Source organism: Sceloporus undulatus, chromosome 3 (genome assembly GCF_019175285.1).
Source record: "Sceloporus undulatus isolate JIND9_A2432 ecotype Alabama chromosome 3, SceUnd_v1.1, whole genome shotgun sequence".
Lineage (NCBI taxonomy): Eukaryota > Metazoa > Chordata > Lepidosauria > Squamata > Phrynosomatidae > Sceloporus > Sceloporus undulatus.
Genome location: NC_056524.1, coordinates 24,519,730 through 24,542,694, shown reverse-complemented (window position 1 = coordinate 24,542,694; position 22,965 = coordinate 24,519,730). Strand labels below are relative to the sequence as shown.

The 22,965-nt window shown below is 39.1% G+C and overlaps 1 protein-coding gene across 1 annotated transcript in view; it reads left to right on the top strand.

The window, feature by feature from the left end:
* Positions 1–9,627, top strand: part of GUCY1A2 (guanylate cyclase 1 soluble subunit alpha 2) — a 334,203-nt gene extending 324,576 nt beyond the window's left edge. Inside the window, exon 8 of the mRNA XM_042460679.1 lies at positions 7,201–9,627. Coding sequence (XP_042316613.1) covers positions 7,201–7,408 — 208 coding nt within the window. The 3' untranslated portion in view covers positions 7,409–9,627. The remainder of the gene's footprint in view (positions 1–7,200) is intronic.
* Positions 9,628–22,965: the final 13,338 nt, after the last annotated feature.

Genomic DNA, 22,965 nt, shown 5'->3' with positions numbered 1-22,965 from the left:
AGATAGATAGATAGATAGATAGATAGATAGATAGATAGATAGATAGATAGATAGGTATAGCACACGTAGAGAAACAGCATGGTGTAATGGTTTGAGGATTGGACTGTGATTCTGGAAACCAAGGTTCAAATTCTCCCTCAGCCATAGAAACACACTGGATAACATTAGGTAAGTTATATTCTCCCACCTTCAGAAGAAGGCAAAGGCAAACCCCTTTTGAGAAATCTGGTGAAATAAACCCTGTGATAGGTTCACCTTAGGGTTGCCATAAGTCAGAAATGACTTGAAGGCACACAGCAACAATACAATCATGACATATGTGCATTCTAACCAGGGATGTCTCTCCAGATTGTAGATTGTTGTTTCTTCTCACAATGAGTCTCAATGCTACTTACTGCTGAATCCAGCAAAATTCTTTTTTTACCCCTTTCTGATACACCCACTGACCCTATAGTCAATTAACTGAAACCAGGAATCTTCTTAGCGCTTTCCTGAAGGAAAGTATTAGATTGAAAAAGGAGGTTATGGTTAGGGTAATTTCACACATGTTGTACAGGTATCAGAGACATCCAACCCCATTATAGAGAGGACACATTTATGAAGTACAACTTACTTCCACATTTATCCTGTTTCAGCATAACAGTGGTGCCTATATGGCATTTGAGGTATTTTCTAATATCTCAAGTGTCACATGGCTTTTGACCATTTTTCAAATACATTTTTAATAGTCTTTCTTTCCCCAGTGAGAGGCTTGAATGAAGAGTTGTGTAGACAGAAGCATTCACTTTTGTAAGGCAAAAAAGGCAGCAACAGATGTCAGACTGCTTGCATGCACTTAGATCAAACTCACAAGAGGGCTAATGTCTTCCATAGAAAAAATCCAGTTGGAAGATCCATGTCAGTAAGGTGGTGAAATCACTCTGGGTTTTCACTGGAGTTTTAATAAAAGCTATCCAAGATGCTAAAACCTCTTCCCCAAATAGTTTCAGCAGCATGGAACATTCCTTTAAAGCTTGTGCTAAAATCCAGAGTAGATTCACTGTCCCACTGACCATCAACTGCCACTGACTGCAGACCTGCATCCATGTTCATTCATAAGAAATGTGGGAGACTAGAGGACAAAAAGCTCTTTCTAGACACATATCTTCTCCACTTGTCCATTTTAAAGAGATGCTTTAACTACTAGGGGGCATTGATCCATCAATAATGCATAAGGAAAATATTGGATCTGTTCCTTGTAGTCCACAAGGGGAATAAGTAAACTTTAGCAAAAGTCTATCCTATTTGCTTCTTTAAGAAGCTCGTTGTCTGGGTTTAATCTGGTAACTTTACTTGTAATGGATTGAACAATATCAGTAGCATATGTAGCACTTTAAAGCTCCTTGACATTCATTGAGAGGGGGCATACCTGGCCATTAATGCTCAGAACAGTTTACATCAGGAGTTAGCAATTGTCAGAACCCAGGCAGTCCCCCCAAGAGATCTTGGAGAATCACATTTTCCTGCTTAATCCCATCACAGACACACACAAAAACAATGTTTACCCCCAAATGCCCCAAACCCCCTTTAGGGGGCATGAGGGGCATATTCCCCATATTTTCAGAGTGAACTGGGCCATTTGGGCACAGAAGAGGCCTTTTCATACAACTGGAAGTGAGCTATATTCATATGCCTACCAGGTAGCAATGATAGGCTGCTGGCATGAGATGCTAAGCAAACACAACACAACAAATACAATCTTGCCTTTTAAGGAAGCGTTTTGTGGGTCTCTCAGTAGAGGAGATGAGGGGCAGAAAATTCAGTTTTCTCCTCCACCTTCCAGTTTTAAATAGCTCAATCCAAAGTACAGATTTAATTTCTGTTCTAATTAGCATTGTAATAAGTACTTATCACAAAAATTCTAAATGAGCAAAAAATTGAATTGCTTTTGTTATAATTTTGCTGTTTTGTGGGGGGGAAATGGATTTGGGGGCTACCCTTTGCATAGTTTTTAATGGGAAGGCAGAAAATAAATGTTTACACAGATAAATGTCAAATCAAATCCAAATCCATGTTTTACACGAGTCGTATCAATCAAATTGCTAGTTTAATTGAAAGGCCATTGTTTACCATCAAACCCAAACAAAACAATGGTAACAAAAATCAAAAGCACCATTGTTCATCACTCACAGCTATCTAATAATTTATTTCAGTGTATATCTAAATGAACAGATACATAATTAAAATTCAGTACCAGTGGGAATCACCATCTGTTTTACATCCTTCAGCTTTTATCAACTGATCCATCCTTTTCTCTTTCCCCCCACTCTCTTCCCTTTTTTCTCTCAGAAAGATTGAAAAAGAGTGAAAAAGAGAAAGAGATGGATCATAGTTAAAAGAAAATAGGACGCAGTGTTTCTGTAGTATGCCTTAACCACATTAGAGGAAAGATATAATTGTTCCTAAATAATATTCCTTTCAACAATATTATCAATATCTTTACTATGGAACAAAAACTAAATGCACAAAAGCACCTGGTCCTTTCCCCCCAACAGTGGGTGAGTGTTTTGCCAAGCAAATTCCTCAAGATTTCCATAATGCATGTACAGTACTTCCGTATCTAGTTTGCTTCTTAAAATTTTCTAAAAATTTAGCCAACAGGGAGCATCCTCATGTCTGGCAGGAAATAACAGATTTGTTGCATAGAAGTGCTTTTCACAGGTTGTGATTTACTAAGCCAAATAAAGACCATTCGTCATGGTCTACTACAAGATGGGCAACTTGGGGTATGTGGCAGGAGTGTTGCAGAAGACCAAATGAGGGCATTGCCCTCCCCATTAAGAATTTCCCCCTAAATAAAACTTCTGCTCCCCATGAAATTTTCCTTCACTCCCAGTTTTTTTAGCATTCCAGAAAGACTTCGAAATAGCTTACACTTAATAGTCTCCCCCCCCCCCCTTCTCTGTTCACATTCCCATGTTAACTTTGCTTGCCTCTTTTCTTTGGATGCCTAAAATGTTTCTAAATGCTGACCTGAAGTTGTTGCAATGCCAAAAATTTGGGAACTTTTATTGGGGGTCTAGAATTCTTACTGGAGAGTAACGTATTTATCTCGCGCCCATGAAGTTGTTCATGTAGGGAGGGAAGTTATGACTTATTGAAAAGGTGAATCTCAGTTCCTGGAGACTTCTAAAAGGGACAGTCCACTGGCTGTGCCTTGCAAAACGGAAGTCCATGGAGAATTAAGGAAATCAACATGAGAGCCTTATCCATCCCAAGGGCCACATTTTTCCACCCCTGTTCTACCATGTGCTTGGCAAGCCCCAATACCTCTCTCACATGAGGCTGCATATTTATCCAGTAAGTTAAATTCAGAAAGAATTAACAATTTCCTGTAAATGAATCTCCAAATTTATGGATAATGAAACTCAAACTGCCAAAAGTCAGAATTAGTAAACTTTGGGGCTGCATCCACACTGCAGAAATAACCCAGGTTGACACCACTTTAACTGCCATGGCTCAATGCTATGGAATGTTAGGAATTGTAGTTTGTTGTGGCACCAGAGCTCTCTGACAGAGCAGGCTTAATGTCTCACAAAACTTCAGTTACCAGAACTCCATAACATTGAGCCAAGTAGTGTTGAACTGGGTTATTTCTGCAGTGTGGATGCAGCCAGAGAGGCAAATATTTATAGCAATAGCAATAGCAAGTACATTTCTGTACCACTTATCAGGGCACTTAAGCACTCCCTAAGTGGTTTACAAAGTGTAAGCTAATTGCCCCCAACAATCTGGGTACTCATTTTAGTGACCTCGGAAGGATGGAAGCCTGTGTCGAGCTAGAGCCCTTTCACTGGTATTGAACTCTCAACCTTATGGTTTGTGAGTGAGTGGCTGCAGGCTACAGGCATTTAACCACTGTGCCACCAGGGCTCCTATTTATCTGCAAAGGGGTAACAAAGGGGCTAATGAAGGGACTACGTAAAATAGGCCTTTTAAGATGCAATTCATAATGGCAGAGGACAACACCAGAAAAAGCCTATCCTTATTCTGATAAAATGTGGCCTGAGCTGGAATAGAAATTCTGCCTTAGAATGACCAAATAATGTGAACATTAAATAACAAATTAAAAATCAGCTGATGATAGCACTATAAAGGAAATGTTAAAACAGGTCTAAGTCCTAAATAATAGCAAATAACAAAATACCCAGCTGGAGCAGAAAACACAAACACATTCAGTAGTCCCTCCACATTTGCTGGGGTTAGGGGTGAAGGATCCATGAGAATGTGGGAAAACCACAAATAAAAAACACTATTCTTTTTACATGAGAACATTTCTCTATGAATCTCCAGGTCCTTCAGTGCAACTCTTTGGTCAATATCTGCCAGAGGTTGATCACAGAATCATGCTGGGGGACCTGCAAATGACTAGAGAAGTGTTTTCTCTAGGAACTTCAAGATTCTCAGGCATAACTCTATGATCAACCTCTAAAGGACCTAGAGATTCATAGAGAGAACATATTAATCTAAACTGCAAATGACCAAATCTGCAAAAGTCAGAGCCTAAAATGTGGAGAGCTAACTGTACTATATTTCAGTTCTAGATAGGCAGTTACAGAAATGTATCACTATTACAACTGATGGACTGTGTATGATATCAAGTTTCTTGTTGTGCAAAGTTGTTATGATACACTGTCACTCTCAGACGTTTAGGATAAATTGAAACATGTATGTGTAGAAGTGATGCCTTTTTCCCCTGCATTATTTTCAACAAAGAGGTCAGTTGACATCATACTTCCTTGAATTCTGTATGGACTGTGCTGCATTGTATATCTGTATTTGAGATAAAGAGTAATAATTGTCAGTGGACTCCAGATGCTTGCTAAGGAGCAGTCGTGCTCTTCCTTTCCTCCTGAATAGCAATTGCTCTCCTATATCTGCCTCCAAATAACAAATGAAGAAAACTGATGCAGAGAATCTAACTCTGGCATGTTCCAGACGTGCAAAAAGTATGTACTAGGTACGTACTAGGGTTAGGAAAGGCCATCCTTTCTAGTACGTACAAAATGACAGTGCCCTATACACATGAGCGCTGCCATTTTGACATGCTGGACACTTAGTGTCCGCACGTCCCCCTTCATTTGCGATGTCACGAGTGTGCCATTTGCGCACTTCTACGTCACAACCATGATGCAAAAAGAAGCTGCTTTTTGTGGCTTCTTTTTCCACCGCTGGGAAGCCTCCCCTTTTGGAGGCTGAGGCTTCCCGGCAGCGGAAACAGAGGCGGCAGCAGACTGCCCTTTTTGGGTCGTCTGTAAACCGCCTCTGTCACCTAACTCTGTCTTTTCTTATCATTCACATCATTCTCTGTCTGTACCAGTTCAGCTTTATTTTCAGCAACAGTGACCTGGATCTTCTTCTGTGCAAATACATGAATATTTCTTCAAAAAATGTTTTATCTGCCTTTCCTTTGTCTGGAACCAGTTGGAAGCCTGACAGAATCCAAAGTATTAAAGGGCATTTCCTGATTGCAAATAAGCCATGGCTGTTGCTTTTCAGAGACCCATTGTTTTCTTGACACTAGGCCAGGCAGACACACTTACATGTGTAATATTTTCATTTCTGCAAGTAGACCTGCTGGCACCCTTGAGTGCCACATTTGGAAACACAAACAAACACATACGCACCAATTTGCAGCTTTCTGTCAAGGGAAAGGTTACCTAATATATCTAGGCGTGTGCATCCTCCAACTGTCCCAGTTTGGCTGGGATGGTCCTGATTAATCCTCTGATTAATCCACTTTTACAGCTGCCTTTAAAATGTTCCAGTTTCTCTGTCCCATTTTTCTTCTTTGCCCCTGGCTCTCTTCATTTGTGAAAAACTGAGGCCTGGTACAAACTGCTACTTTGTGGCAGCCTGGGGCTGAAATTAGGGCTTGGGAGAGCAGAGCATCTGCACGCTTCGTGCTCTCTCAGCACCATTTTGGGCGTGTGCGCATTCAGACAGCGCATACCAATGATGTGCCTTGTGCACTGCATCCAAATGGGGCAGCACTCAAGAGATGTCTAATGGCGCCTTGGCAGCAGTGAGGAAAAGAGCTGCTTTTCGCAGTTCCTTTTTGAAGCGGATTGTTGCCATGCCTGTGTGGTTGCTGCAGCAACGATCTGGGGCAGAAAAGGGCAGCGTCTCGCCATCCCTTCCTGCCCATCTGTGGTGGGCCTGAGTTCAGTGAGCAAAGGGGTGCTGGCCATGTGCCATAATAAATTCATTCATTCAATGTGCAAAGGTAGCTTACATTCAATTAGTTATGCACAGGGAGAGGAGTGAATGGAGCCATGCCCTTCCCAGTAGGCTCAGGCAAAAGCAAACTGCTGCAGGCTGTCTTAGCTTGTAATGTGGAAATGAGTTCTGTTGAATTCAGCAAGACATGACTTGCAGTCCAATAACAGTAAGCAGTAGACCTACATAAGATTGCAGTTTTAAATAGATGTTAAAAGTTTATCTTCTGAAATCTTCCTAGAGTAGCTTTGTTAGTCTGTTGCAGGGGAGAAAACAGGCATGTGGCAATCTAATTTGGTTGCTCTCTGCTAGTTTATAGGAAAATTTCATTTTGATAGCAAGCTTATCCCTCCCTCATACCTCTTAAACACTTTATTTGACCTTAGCTAGGCCTTAAAACATACCCTTCAACTAACGTGGTTTGGCAGGGACAGTCCATCATCTCACTTTTTAGCTGATTTTAAAATATTCCTGTTTCTTTCTCCTGATCCCACTTTCCTGTTTTATCAGCAGTTTTCTTTTTGGCGCAAACTGAGTTCAAAATGCAAAAGTAGTTTGCACTCAATTGACCCAGCAGTGGGGAGAAGAGGGATGAAGGTGGAATCTTGTCTTTCCCAGTAGACTCGGGCAAAAGCAAACTGCTGCAGCCTCTCTGAGCTTCCTCATTAATCATTTTCCCCATATTAACCATGCTCTGATGTTGCCACTAGTGTCCCAGTTCTCATTTGAGAAATGTTGGAAAGTATGTTACCAGTGTGTTTGAGAGGCAATTCACAAATATTTTAAATAAAGAATCTTTATGCTGTGGGTGAGTGCTAATAATGTTTGCTCATCAGTCATCTCCTTAAAGGTTATAAGAATGGTCTGTTTCACTATCTGAGAGCCATAGTTCAAAGGTGACCTTGTCTTAATCTTTTTCCCTACTCTCCATCCCATTCCTAGGCTTCTGAAAAAGGAAGAAAATTTTATCTTCATTCCTCGATCCCGTGAAGAGCTTCCAGACAACTTTCCAAAGGAAATCCCTGGGATTTGTTATTTCCTGGAGGTCAGAACTGGTCAGAAGCAGCCAAAGTCCTCTGTCACATCTACCAGAGTGAGAAAGATTTCCTACAACATTGGCACCATGTTCCTCCGGGAAACCAGCCTATGAGGCCCACTGCAGATCAAAGACTCATCAAAAAAGCACAAGCCCAGAACTGGGTCATGACAGGAGAGAGGAGATTCTTTCTGTTTCACTGCATTGTTCCAAGCAAGCAGTAAAAGCTCCGTGAAATGTCAGGCAATAATTCTTTTTAAAGGTGGGTGACTTCTGTCAGTAAACAAACTGGAAAGGGGCAAGGGAGGGAGCAGGGATGTTTAATACATACACAAACACACACACACACACACACATGCACAGACACACAAATCTGATTAAACAAAAAGATTGCTGTGTTGTCAGATCTTCTCTTCCTCATAAGGGTCAATGTGGGGGTAAAAAAGGAATCCAAATTGATTTGCTGTTGAGCTGAAAGGAAGACATGTTCCACTAAGCTGGGGTGTCCACTTGTGGCTAGCTAGATGTTGCTGGGCTATGGCTCCCATCATCCGTCAGCCACTATAGCCAAGACTGATGGGGTTTGTAATCCAACAACATTGGGGATTCTTGACCATTCATTCAGAGGGGCATTTTTCTGATGGAACTGCTTCCATCAGTCCATAGACTGAGTGAGTCTTTTCCTCTCCTAGGATCACATTGTCCCTCAAGATCTGTTTCAGAGGTCTGGGAAAGTTGCAAAGCAGGTTTTTAAGCCTATGAGAAATGGAGGGGTGCATCATTCTTGCATTTTGCCAATATCAGTATATTGGATTTTGGCCTTGGCATCCTTTGCAAAATCCATTGAACTATATGCTGAGTAGGATTGCTTCATTCTGTTGGGAAATGAGAGAAAGGTTGCTTTTTAAAGGCATCGCTTCCCAGCTACTGCTTTAAACATCCTCTATTCATGACAGCCAAATCAGAGAAGGCTCCTTTCACGTGCACTTGTGAAATGCTTGTAAAAGATACAGTCACAGGACATGGTGGATAATACTCTAAAGTTTGCACCAGCTATACAGATAGTTCAGATAAGAATGCAATCCTGTATATACAAGTGTTATTTGCTAATGGTTGGAATGCTTCTGAGTTGCTTTTTAAAATTACAAAAAAAAACACTTCATACAAATACTGTAGAGATCATTTATAACCTTCCTGGCAGAAGGAAATATAATTCCATATATAATATTGTAGGAATTTTACCTATTTTTTTATACATTTCACTTCTGGACAATATTCCATATGCTATAACAAATGTGAGGCTAGCCTGCTACTGTATATTTATGGTCATCTATTCGATTTTCAAAGATTATTATTATTGTTAGTATTATGATGAGTATTATTATTACTATTCAGGCAAGGAAAGCTATTTTATTGGGGTTCTGCAAGAACACCTCTTTGTTTTTGTTTTTCCCCTTTGGAGAGATATTTATGTCTTGCATTTCTAAATTAATATGCTGTACTATCTGTCCTGCTGCTGGTGTAGTACATCAGAACAAAGCAAGCAAAGCTGTGATCACCATGTTCCTTTTCTGGTATGTTGTTGAAAGTGAAAAGTGCTGAGCTGCTGGAATTCAGGTTTGACCCAAAGTTCTCTGCCACCCTTGATAGAACTCAAGCCATCTTCTCTCTTAATGTTGCTATATCAGGAGCATGTATGTTTATGAACTACTGGGTCTTCATTCACAAAGAGACATTACCTGAAAGCAGATGGCTCAATGTCACAACCTCATAGCCCTTTCAGTACATCCCAGGCTGTCATGTGTCATCACAAGCACAAGACCCCCCTCTTCTATGTGTCAGTATCTTCTATGTGTAACTGATTTTCTACTGATGTTTAATAAATGGATTAGAATCTCCAGTGATTAAATTGATGGGTTTAGAAAGGCTCAGAAAGGAGAGGAGAAAAATAATACCCATATCATGTTAATATTCATCATTACTTCACACTTTCCAGGCTTAAATACAGTGTTTTAGAAGTAGCCCATAAAAACAAATTTTACTCTTGAAACTTCAACATTCCAGTGTTATATGCCAGAGAAGTAGGTAGATTTCAAATCTTGGCAGAGTTTTGTTGCATCTCTGGAAAATACAGCTTCCATGCCCACATTAAGGATACAATCCTTTGCATGTCTCCCCTGATGTAAGTCATCTTATGTTCAGTGGAGCTTGACTCCTAGTTAGTGTATGTAGCTTTTCAGCCTAAATTTTCTTGAGGCCATACCTTCCTAGGTGCGGAATAAGAAGATAACATACAGACAGGGCAAAATAAAGCTGCTTTGGGTCACTTTGGAGGTATGCTGTTTAAATGATTCATTCATACTAAGAGTCCGGAAGCCATGTCAAAGTCACGCTCCAGTCCTAAGGACTGGAGCGTAGCTCTGGTGCAGCTTCTGCACTCATAATATGTATGCATCATTTAAACATCATACCTCCAAAGTGACTTGAAGCAGCTTTATTTTGGCCTGTCTGTATGGGGCCAAAGTTGGAATAGTACCATCACTATTGACAGGACTACTCCAGAGTAAACATTTTGAGGATTGATAATGAATAATTACTTTGATCAGCAGGAAAACTTTACTTGGATATTGTAATTTCATGTCATATTTGCAGAAATAATTCAATGAAAGTTTTTTATTTTAACATTGTATATTTCATTTGGATAAACTAGACAGCAGAGCACTTTGAATCATTTTACAAAATGCACCTATTTCTTTCTAGTAACATATGGCATTTATATGACATACTGATCCAAATGACATTATACAGTGAAGAACAAAAGGCAATAGATGTTATGCTCTATGGTTATTCAAAACCTGTGACTGGCAGAGTCAGAAAGTTGCAACATAAAAAAAAAAAAATCAGAGGAATTACCTTGTTAATCTGATCCAGAACAGAACAATATGGTATAGATTTCTATGGAGCAAAGCTCATCAAATGCAGAGCTTTCAAAAGTTACTTTTTTGATGAAGCACCCACAATCAGCCAAGAAAATAACCTCTCCAAACTCTGATCAGATATTTGAAGTATTATCTACAATTGATATTGAAATAAAGAGAAAGAGAATTTCAGTTGACATATTTGTTATCATTTACTTATTATTTTATTTTTTTAATATTTTTGAACCACAGGGAGGGAATTTACTAGCTGCATGGTAGCTAAACACTTTAAAGTGTTAAATAAATAAATATTGACATGTCTATACAATATTTTTTTTAAAAAAACTAAAGGTGGAGCTATAATTGTGGGAAGTGGAAACTTTGTATACCTGCTTGAGATGATTGGCAGAAAAGGTGAAGAATTAAGTTATCACCCTCCCATTTTTTCCTATGGTTTTTCATGCTGTTTTATGTGATGTTAAAAAGTCAAAGGAGTTGTGCTAGGTTTGTGTGATTTCTATGCTGAAGGAAAATGTATATAAGGTGAAAATTGTCTTTTTATGCATCAGATTTCTATTTGGGCATTGCATAGATTCTGTATCAGGCTTTTATTTCATGCCCTCCTTTTAAATATCCTGTTTTCTTCTACATCCCCAAGCTGGCTGAGATTCTCCATCACTTTAGCATAGCGTAAACATCCACTGACAGCGTTACATTATGCAAACCCTATACTGATACCAAGATAGTGCAACATACATACATCAATTATCGGTTTGCATGGCTGGCACCCCATTGCACCATTCCACCGTGCAATCTGTAAAGGCAGTGCAGTGTGATTTCACATGCTACTCTGTGTACTTTAATCCTCTACCATATGCGCAACATCCCACATGCTCAATTCCACTTATGCCACTATTAGCTGGTTACGATTATTGCGTGCTGTCCAAAAAATTCCTTCGCCTGCATAGTGTACGTATGCCTGCATACGTCACTAACAGGACACCAGCCGTTGTAGCCACACATAAAGAGAGACAGAGACATCATAATGCTTCATTCATTAAACAAAAGCTGATGCCACATTAAATCTTGTTAATGTGTTGCAAAATGCTTCTTGGCTAGTTTGTGTGGTGTAATACTGAACAGTTCTAATGGATCCTTGATTATTTATGTCCAGATTGATCCCTGACGCCTGAAGGTGAAGTTTAGAAGCATATTGTATCTCTCTGTATTGTGCCCCTGGGGCTTTCTTGACAGCTAAGAGATAGCTGGCAAATCACTTCTGCAGTGGTACCTACAGCTGAATACTAATCTGCAGCTGAACACTCCCCCATTGTCTTACAGATAAGCACTCAGGTTCATATTTGTACAGATGTTCCACTATTAAAAGGGTAAAAGGGAGTTTAAGTTTAAGCTGAAATCAAAGGTGGGAGGTGTGGTGTCCTCCTCTTGAAAAAGTGTGGTGATTCTAAGTCATACAAAGCAATCTTCTCAAATGAGAAGATGCAGATAAGTGGCAGAAGCAGTATCTTCTCCTAGCTTCTCTTCTTATTTGTATTGGTCCAAGTCACATGCTTTGATTCTTCCAGAAGTTAGAAAACCAAGCTATTCTCAGCTTGCGTCCATAAATATTAGCATTGTCGGAGAACACTGAGCTTAATAAAGATGATGCACTCTTGGTAGTTTTTAAATTACATTTAAAGGGGACAGCTCTGTTACCCTGTTTCTGTATAAACAGGTGGGGGAGAAAAGGGGGGCAGGTTGTGGCATCTTTAAGACTAACAGGTTTGTTTGAATGCAAAGTTTCATGGATTACAATCCAAAATATATATACATTTGAGAAAATGGATAATAATGCATGATTAGTACATGCTAATAAGAGCCAGTGTGGGGTAAAGGTCTGAGTTTTTTTTTTCTATGACTCAAGAGATCAGGGTTTGAATCCCCACTCAGCCATGGAAACCTGCTGGGTGACTTAAGGCATGTCACACTCTCTCAGCCTCAGAGGGAGGCAATGGCACTGGCAAAAAAAAAAAAACCCAACAAATCTTTTTGAGTAAACCCTCTGATAGGCTTGTTTTAGGGCCACTATAAGTCACCATAAGTCAGAAACAACTTGAAAGCACACAGCAATAACAAGCTCATAGTAATAATAAATTGGTTATACTTAAAGATGCCCTGATATTCCCTTTTTACAGCACGCCCGCACCATACGCGGGCGCGCCATACGCGGCCTTGAGCATACGCGCTCAAGCCGCGGTGGCCCGCAGGGCAGAAGGGGCGGTGTGTCCCATTCAATTGAATGGGCGTGCGCACCCGTTGCGCCCGCGCGCGAGCCCCATTGTTTCCAATGGGGCTCGAGCATAGGCGGAATTCGCCTTACGCGGCAGGATCCGGAACGGATCCCCCACGTAAGGGAAGGACGGACTGTATCTACTTTTATTTATTGTTACAATATAGCTTTCTATTTAAATTGGATGTGTTTGAAAGAGTTGGAGAATTACTTTGGCATTATCATTATGTCCACTTTTAATAGGATAAATAAGGCTGCTTCAGAAACTAATCTGATGGATACCAGAGAAAAGGCTGTTTCATATCAGACTCAGAGATTGGAAAAATATTTTTTTTTTACTATAACTCTCAGGAGTACCTTTGCCAAACTCTGGCCAAACTTTTTGGAGGGCTCAGCTCTTGGTCAAATTTCTCCTGATTCCACACAAACTGAAGGACATTCCTTTTGCCAGTGTAAAAGCTGCCATCAGTGTCATCATGTATTGTACAGGACCATTTTTCTAAAATAGCTTAATTTATGCAGTGGGTCCAGTGACATTACAGTGGTACCTCGGGATACGAAATACCCAGGTTACGAAATTTTCGGGTTACGAAAAAACTTTTGGTGCTTTTTTCGGCTTTTTCGCACGGAATCGCGGCTTTCCCCCATTAGCGCCTATGGTAATTCGGCTTACGAAGGCTTTTCGGGTTACGAAAGCGGCCGCGGAACGAATTAATTTCGTAACCCGAGGCACCACTGTATTTAAAATTTGCAGTTATAAATAATCACCCATTTAAGATTGTAAAAAATCCAGTTATATAGTCATGGACATTCATAGGTGTCATCTTTGCTTTAAATTTTGAAATTTCAAGCAAAGTATGAAAAACTTAAGGCTATAATTTTTCTATACATTATGACTGACCAGTGAATTCCCAAGTCAAGCTCCATCTTTCAAAAAATGAACAACAGCACCTGTAACATAGCAGATCGTTGTGTGTAATGCTGACTTTTTCAGCCATATGAACAACACACACACACACACACATATATATATATATATTGTGGGTTTTTTGGGCCATGTTCTAGAAGAGTTTATTCCTGATGTTTCGCCAGGAAACATCATGAATAAACTCTTCTAGAACATGGTCATATAGCCCAAAAAAACCCACAAAAAACTATGGATGCTGGCCATGAAAGCCTTCGACTTCACATTGAACAACATATAGTTATTGTTTCTGTCGGACATCTCACACAACATTTGAATCTGTAAATCACATTTGTCATGAGAATAGCTTTGCAACAGAACAACTTCCCTTAGATTTTAACTTTTTGAATTCATTTTTAATATATAGCTTCTGGCCTCCTTACATACATACAGATACACTCCCAACCAGGAAAATTACCATAATTTTGAAAAGGACAATAAGAGCAAAATCTACCAAGCAATACTACTCTGCGGCCTCCATTCATAGCCATCTGATCTGCACAGACCTTCAGCTCAAACCCAATTAGAATTAAGGGGTGTTGCATGGCAACCTTGCTTGGTGAATTGTTCCCATTGTTTCCAGACAGGTAGAGTGAATAGGAATACTAATTAATTTGAACAATAGTGTCCATAAGGTAAGAGCCATGGTCCAGAATAGAACTGCAAAACCACCATTTAGGTGTCTTTTCAAGCCCCTAATTTCTAGTAAGAAATGAATTCATAATCACAGAGATCACTGAAAAAACCTAAACAATTCATGTTAGCATTTCCATGGAGATAATGATTGTGTTTGCAAATAAATCAGTTTATTCTCAAAAGATAGAATAGCTTCCCATAGAGTCTTCAGACAGCATGGGTTTTTAAAAAGCCTGTTTGGAGGTGATATATCCCAAACATCTGTCTTCAGTGCAAAATACTGTGTTGTGTGTTTCCATATTATGACAGCTAAGGTTCCACAGAGGCATATTTTTGCAGCTTATTGTGTGTGGCAAGTGTATTGCTAGGATTCTGTTTTTTAGACTGCCATAATTCCCAGTTTATTTCATCTCTCAAGGATAAAATCATGGAACTGTTCCCATCCCATCAAGGATGAATGTGTCTGTTTTTGTAGGGCTATTGCTGGGAATGCGTTTGGATCAACTACCTATCCTTTAGAGTATTTGAAGTTAGCTTAGGCATCTGGTGTATTGTTGAACTATGGTTAGTTGTTGAATGTGAGCAGACAGTGCTTTGTAAAATACTGGAAAATGGAAGACATTTTTTAAAAAAATGTAAATAAGTGGAAGTTAATATTTTTTTTAAAAAAAAAGATGAATGAATCAAAACATTTATCTGATGAAAGATACACTGAAAAGTTATCTTGAGTTTCTGGGACAGACCACATCATTTCCTTCTGGTAGCAAACCATAAAAATATTGGATTATAGGCCCATTGATGTTGCCTTTCGGGCACATGGTTCACTTGCTTGTTTGATCTCTTCCAACTTCTTTATTCTGTGAGCTCAACTGGACGTTGGCTGACTACTTAAAATAAGACCTGCAGCTGGTAAAATCAAAGATTTGATATTTTTGGCAGATTTTGTGCTGTTTCATCAAGACTATAAAACCCTAAGCCCTTTCAGCTATCTGTACAGTTGCAAGAAATTCATTTCTGTACTGTATGGAATAAAGCCTGCTATCTCACTTATGGGTGCAGGTAGTACAATTTCACTTCCTGAGAAGTTGGTAAGTTTTTGGCTAAAGCTACTGAATTATAGCTTGCCAGGAAGTTTAGTGCAATTGGCTGCAGCCAAAATGAGATAATTTTTGTTTTTGTTTTCTCCCACAAGCTTTATTTGATTTTTTTATTTGTGTCAATAGCAACAAATACTTTGTGAATGAAGATTATTTGATTTTTGTGTCAATAGCAACAAATGCTTTGTGAATGAAGACTGTACTTATTTTATGTACATTTAAGTTTAACGTAACTGTTACTTTTTAAAAAAACTTTACTTTTCATTTTTCTCTAAGATTGATGCTTACTGTTTGTCTTTAAGATGCCATTAAGACTCACTGTTGGTTTTGCAGCAACAGATTAGCATGGCTACCTCCCTTGAAATAGTTACAATTGGAAGGCACTATTTATACAATGGATCTTTCCCATCCACAGGGGTTCAATTCCAGAGGGCCCCATGGCTGGGAAAAATGCAGACAGACACAATTCATGTTATTCAATGGGTGGTGATGTACACATATCTGTGTCAGCGTGTCTGTGTTCAAGCACCATCATTAAATAATATGGGATATGTCAAGCCTTGGATGTTCCAGTCACAGCCCACTGTGTATTATGTATAATACCATCCTCTTTCATCCAACCTATACATTTGCTGAACACAGTGAAGAAAATGTGAGCTGGGTTGCATTCCTGCATCCACTGAAATTGACTTTTGTGGAAATGTGCATAGCATTGGCCAGTGTGTCCCACAGGCTTTTATGATTTTTAAGTTAGTCTCATTTCTGTTGCTTGCAGGGTGATCTAATCTAGATTTAACTTTTCTATCTTCTAACGTGTAGCAGTCTCTTCCACCTTCTTAACTATCTGCAGCTTTTTCTTTTGTGCTGTAATGTTACACTGGTGTGTGTGTGATTTAGCATGAATTTCCAACTCTATTATTTAAAAAATCTTAATTTATCTAATAAATCCTTAAGTTTGTTAATTGATTTCAGAGAAATCAATGTGCAAATAATACCCTACAAAACCTGAGCCAATATGTGTCAACTTTTTCTAGTAATACATTCCTCATATACTCTCATTTGGATTACAATAAATATTATGATGTTTGTGAAACAATTTTTCTGTTTTTCTTAGAAAGATGTGCAATATTTGCCACACTGAGTAGCAAACCAAAGGTTTAAATAGCTTGAGGACAATTCACACATCTGTCACTGCCATGTATCAGGAAACTCTGCATTAAACTACTGGTAGTTTTGTGGAATCTCCTTCCTTGGAAATTTTCAAGTAATCATCAGATGTTACTTTAGAATGTTTTACCAATGAAATATTTTGTCTTCAGGCATGAGTTCTTTGAGTACCTTCCTGCCCTATTTTTTGACTACTTCATACATCTTAATTGATATGCTCTCTTATTTCATAAAGCCCAGTAGGGTATACAGTCTATTCTAGTTCATATCTGTGCCAGTAATTAAACCATTTCAAGGATAGTTCATAGGCAACATCTCTTCCAGATGGTGCCAAGATTTCAAGCTGACATTGGTTACAAATAAAACCTCTGATATCCTGCCAGAACCAATAAGAAAGAAATGAACAAGGGGTTCCCACCTGCTGTCTGTCCATTTTAGACCACTGGCATTTTCATGCAACAGTCAGGTATGTCATAATCTTTCAGATATTTGCAAACCATTCTCTCAACTACTCTGAGAATTTGTCATAATATTTTAAGCAATCAACAATCCAGCAAATCTGTCAAACTCGACTAATCAAGTTCCATTATGCTGAGCCATCATATCTTAGGAAAAGCAAATATAACTGAGTAGTAGTAATCACAAGCTGGACATGAGTAAGTAGTCTATGTTTAAAAGATATTTTGATGAATCAAATCATCTCCAGCTTTTGCCACTTTATGTGCACCATCTATTCCAGTTCAACACTACACTATATTTTTTAAAATTCCATACAAAAATCTGTTTTTATTTTTCCCCCAAAATATGAATTACTAAATATATGTTCTCTAAAAAATATTTATTTTTAAATATATTTAGACACTTCTTCTCAACTGAAGGCTGCATCAAAAAAATTAAGAATTGCAAAAACCAATGTATATCTACATTCTGGTTCACTAATTAGTCCAGGACATGTGGTATCAGTTTGATTCTCACTGAAATTTGTGAAGATTGAGTTCCTCAAACATCCCTATTGCCAGAGATCTTGGTCATTACTGGTGTCAGAAGTGTGTTCTTTAGTAAATTCAAGTCATGTAAATGCTGTTAGCCCTGAAGCCACTTAAGATGCATGTATACAGAACATGAGAACATCATACTATAATTAGTGATTTCTACATGCAAGTCATCACTGCATTACTTAACCTGTAAAGAATTTTTATATGAAGTCCTTTTTAAATAAAACAACTTCCACAAACTTGACATTCTAAAACAAATGTCATTTGAGCCACAAAAAATCCTGACATTGTTTTCCGTACAGATGTGTACACCCTAATCTGGAACCATGATTCCATCTGAATCTGTATTCTGCGGAGTCTGTGGAGCGCCTGTGTGCATATTTATTTGTACAATATTGCTGCCACCATTGATACTGAAAAAGGAAGCTGCTGCAGACAGGAGAATCCCAGTGCCACTTGGAACCCAGAGAATAGAGAGAACAATCTATTTGTTATCAAGAAATAGGGCTGGTTGGACAGGAGATATAGGTTGGGAAATTATGGCTGGAATCCTGTTGGGTAATACATGTTCATGTAATCTGGGGTTATGTGAGATTATTATTATTATTATTGAGCTTTATTTATAAAGTGCTGTGAATTTACACATCACTGTACATACAATCAGTTAAATAGATAAAATAAACCTCCCTATGGTGTACATTCTACAAAGTAATTAAACACAGTACATATTACTACATCTTAACATTCAAACAATAAAATATAGCAGACAAAGATGTTGATCAGTGCAAAAGATTCATTAATAAGCATTAATAAGCATTGTTATTAAAATTAAAATAACATTGGATAACAATCATGTAATATCTGGAAACACTTCCCTGAACAGTATTGTCTTTAACTCAGCTTTGAAGCTGGTTAATATGTGCTTTCAACTCCTTGCTATATTTTTCAGGCCTGAAAACACCATGTACTTACAGCTCTTTCCAAATGTTCTGTCTTTTCACTTTTTAGACCAGGGATAGGATGATGCAGTTTATGGGTCACATGTGTCCCCTGGACCTCACATTTATGACCCCTAAAGTCCTCCAACAATCCCGATAGCCCCAAGCCCCAGCCTCCACAAACACAAAATTTGAAATGTTGGTACAATTTTCATGCAAAAGTTACCCATAACCACGAAGTCCCCCAAATATGTGAAAACATGCAAAAATACCCCAACCCCATACTATAATACCATACATTCCATACTGTTTGTATTTTATTCTGCAGCCTCTCTCCAAGTGGTAACAGGATATAATGTGATGTGACTTACTATCACCTTTTTGAGAGTAACTGATGAGGAAAACAAATATTTAGGCTTGATGTGGGGAAGTGCAGTCTATAGGATGGTACATGAAGGAGGGGGTGCATAGAAAATGGATTCCTGAGCATTGGTTTCTGCACAGGAAAACAATTTTTTGCATGGAAAACACCTTTTTTTTTTCTTTAGAACAAAAAGGTGTTTTTCCTTTGGAAACTTTCCTCTGAAAGAATTCAGGACATTTGAATACCAGGAGAAAATTGTGCAGAATTCCATTATTCTTCCCAATGAGATTTCCCAGCTTTTGGAAAATGTGGTGCTTTGGGGCATTTCATTTGTTCGTTTTGACTTGGGAACAAATAACTACAAATATTTTTTTCCATATCCCCTTAAGCTCAGGAGAGCAACAGAATAAGAAAATATTATGTTGGGATTTGCAAATTTGCACAATCTAGTGCAAATTCTCTGATATAAAATTCATAAAAGGAAATTCAAATTTTATGAAGGAAATAGACAGCAATGGCTGGATTGAGTGGATAAAGCAGAGCTGTTGGTGAAGCACATGCTTAAGCAGTGGGTGGTCTTTGTTTAGGTGCCTTGAATCCTGAGTTGGGGAAATGATGGCATATTATATAAATCACTAAATAAATCGTCATCTCTGCTTTATTTTTACCTGGGCTGTCATGCTATGGATTTAACTGCAGAGAATGAGATCTACATGCACTGCTTTTCAACCTTACCCATGAGGCAGTGGTTTATAATTGTCAGCATGTGTGAAAAAGGTATGTGGTGTGGCCAGGCATGAGAAATAGAACTATAGATGTGGTTGGTGATGGCCCATCTTTAGCTAAGATGGCTTTAAAGAAGGACTATGGGCTTGATCTTACAGGCTCTGAGCCCAGAGGTAGAGGATAGAGGGGTTTGGGGTCTTATTCACATGGTTGCCATGAATCCAGGTGAATTCGAAGACAGTTAACAACAACAAAAATTAGCCAGAGCCATGGAATAGAGGCCTATCAAGGTCTATTAGCCACCAGGGTAAAAGAAGCTTCCATACTTAGAAACAGTTTAAAATTGTATACAGTGTGCTCATGTCATACGCGGGCACGCTTTACACAGCTTTCCACATATGCTGAAAGCTGCTCAGGGAGGAAGGGGCGGCGCGTCCCATAGGGATTAATGGGGCATACGCCTGTGGCGCATGCACACCACCATGCCACTGCGCCACCACGCCACCGCATGCATGAGCCCCATTCATTTAAATTGGGCTCGAGCATACACGTAATTTGCTTTATGCGGGGAAGTCCGGAACGGATCCCCCGCATAAAGCAAGGATGCACTGTACAGTCTGAGCCATACAGCAAAGAAAAGTTGTTAACTCCATGCTCTCCTTATGATCTGCTTAGGAATCTGGTTGGTAAGTATGGAGAACAAGATTCCGGTTCAGCAGGACACTTATGAAAAACTCCATCCCTGGGAGAAAGGTGGGATATAGATCAAATCAAACTTATGACTGAAGTCAGTCAATACTCCTCCCAGTAGCTTAAAAGGATTGCTTCAGAGACCTACAAAAAGATGACATCCATGCTGTCTCTGGTCTCATCCATCTTTTAGGAAGCATGCTTACACATTTTTCAAAGATACTTTTTGCCTGCATGTGACTTCAGCCCACAGAAGAGGTTAACAAAGTATGTAGGCTTTTAAAAAAACAGAGAGTTACTTTGCTAGGAGCAAGTTGCAAACTGAATATGCTAAAATCACAGATTGTATTTACATAGGGCCTCACTGCGAATGGTGTATGCATGCTTGGACAAATAATCCTAGCAATAACTTATGACAACAAGCAATAAAAAAAAGCCATGGCCACATTGGTATGTGTAGATATATCTACCAAAGTATGCTTGTGACAGTTTGTTGATTCTAATTGGAAAACAGGTATTTAACTGTATGTTAGCAATAAGTCAGCTGGTTGTACGTCTAACATAGGCGGGTTATAGACCGCCGCCGTTTGCTCCGTAAGGGAGCCGTCGCAGCCACACCGCGCGGCTCCCTTACGGAGCAAAAAAGAAGCTCCAAAATGGAGCTTCTTTCTGCGGTGCCTCTGTGACGTCGCGAGGCGCCAGGGGCGCATTTGCGACATCACAGACGCCGCGACACGTTTGGACACACAGCGTCCGATACGTAAAGATGGCACCGGTTGTGTGGAACGACCGGCGCCATATTGTACGGACAGAATCCGTATTAGAGCCAGGGGCGTCTAGAAGAGACGCCCCTTTTTTAAAATGGGATGTCCTGTGGACGTCCCAAGTGCCGGTTTGTAACCGGCCATAGTCTCACTAACCAAAAAAAGGAAAAAGCAATATGTGGATTCTGAGATGGAGCAGTGGCTGCAGAAAACACAATAATATTTACTCTATCTCAGTTTCAATCTAACCAAGTCATTGGCTGAAAAGGTCTTATGCTACTTTTGAGACAAACAGAAAGAAAGAAGTTGACCGCATGAGCTTTCATAGACTTCAGCCTAATCCTCAGAAGCATGTTTGGAGAGGAGAACCCAGAGACAGACCTATATAAGTCGTTTGTGGGTGAGAATGTCAAATTCAAAACCTTGTATGTATGGAGATGAGGTACAGTTTTAATGATGGGGTACAAAGGCAGGAAAAAAGCTGTTATTTACAGCCAAGGTGAGACAATAACCATATGAATGAGTGTTGGAATATAGTGTGGGAAACAGAAAGGGATGTGATCAAAGAGGGTTAGGAGCACCTTCATGAGGATAGGGGTTAGATAGTGTTGAAAGGTGTGTAGTTTGCCTGTCATTGTCTGTTCCACTCCCAATGCATTCCACTTTAAACTCTGATTGTTGTTCTGGTTGTTTAGGCTATATTGGCTACATTATTGTGGGTGAGAAGGATGTATAAAAATGTGAGAGATCTGTGAATAATATGAGTTAATATGTAACGAGTTTTTGCTTTGAGACTTGGGATAGCCATAAAAGGAGAAAGCTGCTGATTGTGCTGATGTTTATGAATGGCTTGGGACTTATTGTTGGGACTTGCTGTTTCAAAATGTACTTGCATTGAAATACAAGGACATTCAATTTTTTACTTTGTTGCTCAGACATGTTAAAAAGCACCATTCAAGATATACTGGACCAATAACACTTCATTGGTATTGAGTAGATCCATCCACGTTGCAGAAATAATCCAGTTTGACACATTTTAACTGTCCTGGCTCAATGCTATAGAATTCTCAGAATTGTAGTTTGTTGTGGCACCAGAGCTCTCTGACAGAGAAGGCTAAATGTCTCACAAAGCTATGGTTCCCAGAATTGAGCCATGGCAGTTAAAGGGGTCTCAAACTGAATTATTTCTGCAGTGCGGATGCAATTATTAATTAGTAATGATTAATTAGGTAGTCTTACCCAGGCATAAGGCTGATCATAAGACTGACTCCAATAAGGAACATGGAGATATCTTTAAGGCAACTTGGAGGTTTCTGCTCTTTGATAATCATGCCAGAAATATTACTTGGCCCTACGTAATTGCTACACATTTTTACAGGCAGTTTCTTTTTAAACTCATTTATTTATTTATTTCTCATGTCAGGAGTTAAGCTTCTAGTTTATTAAGGGAAATTGAAAATATCTGAATTTCTGTTCAAGAAATGTGATTTCTTGAAGCCATGAACACAATCCTGTTGTTATCTTATGTGTACATCACCTCTTCTACAAAAGTGGTTGGACAATTTTATCTGGTGCAGAACACATGCACTGAGTTCAAATTGCAGAAGCATATTTGTGCATATTGTGCCATTGTGCATGCAGATGCACATGGATATGTACAGGCAATTGTGGGTGTGCATGAACATGTGGATGTGCACATGCATTCACACTTACGAAGGCATTTGGCATTGGATTGGACACTTACGTCATTGAACACAATCAATGCATAACTCTACATACAATGATTTACACCACACAACCCCAGTGTGGGATCTTGGACAATATGTTTTTCCTTGTCACAGGACAAGTATGACAGCCAAATGGGTCCTGTACAGTGTGGGTTTCAACCTGCTATTTCTCCAACCAATTTAAACAGTCTGTCCCTTGCAAAGTTCTATTCACTTTTCAGTTATTAGTTTCTCTGCATAACCCACACCATTATCTTCAGAATATTACTTCAGAGCTGTACTTTCTCCACATAATACATTGTTTTTAGTCTTTCTTTCATTGCTTTATTCATGATAATAACTTGATAGTTAAAGACTGTAGAGAGGTAGCTAGAGTATGTTATGTGATTTGGAGA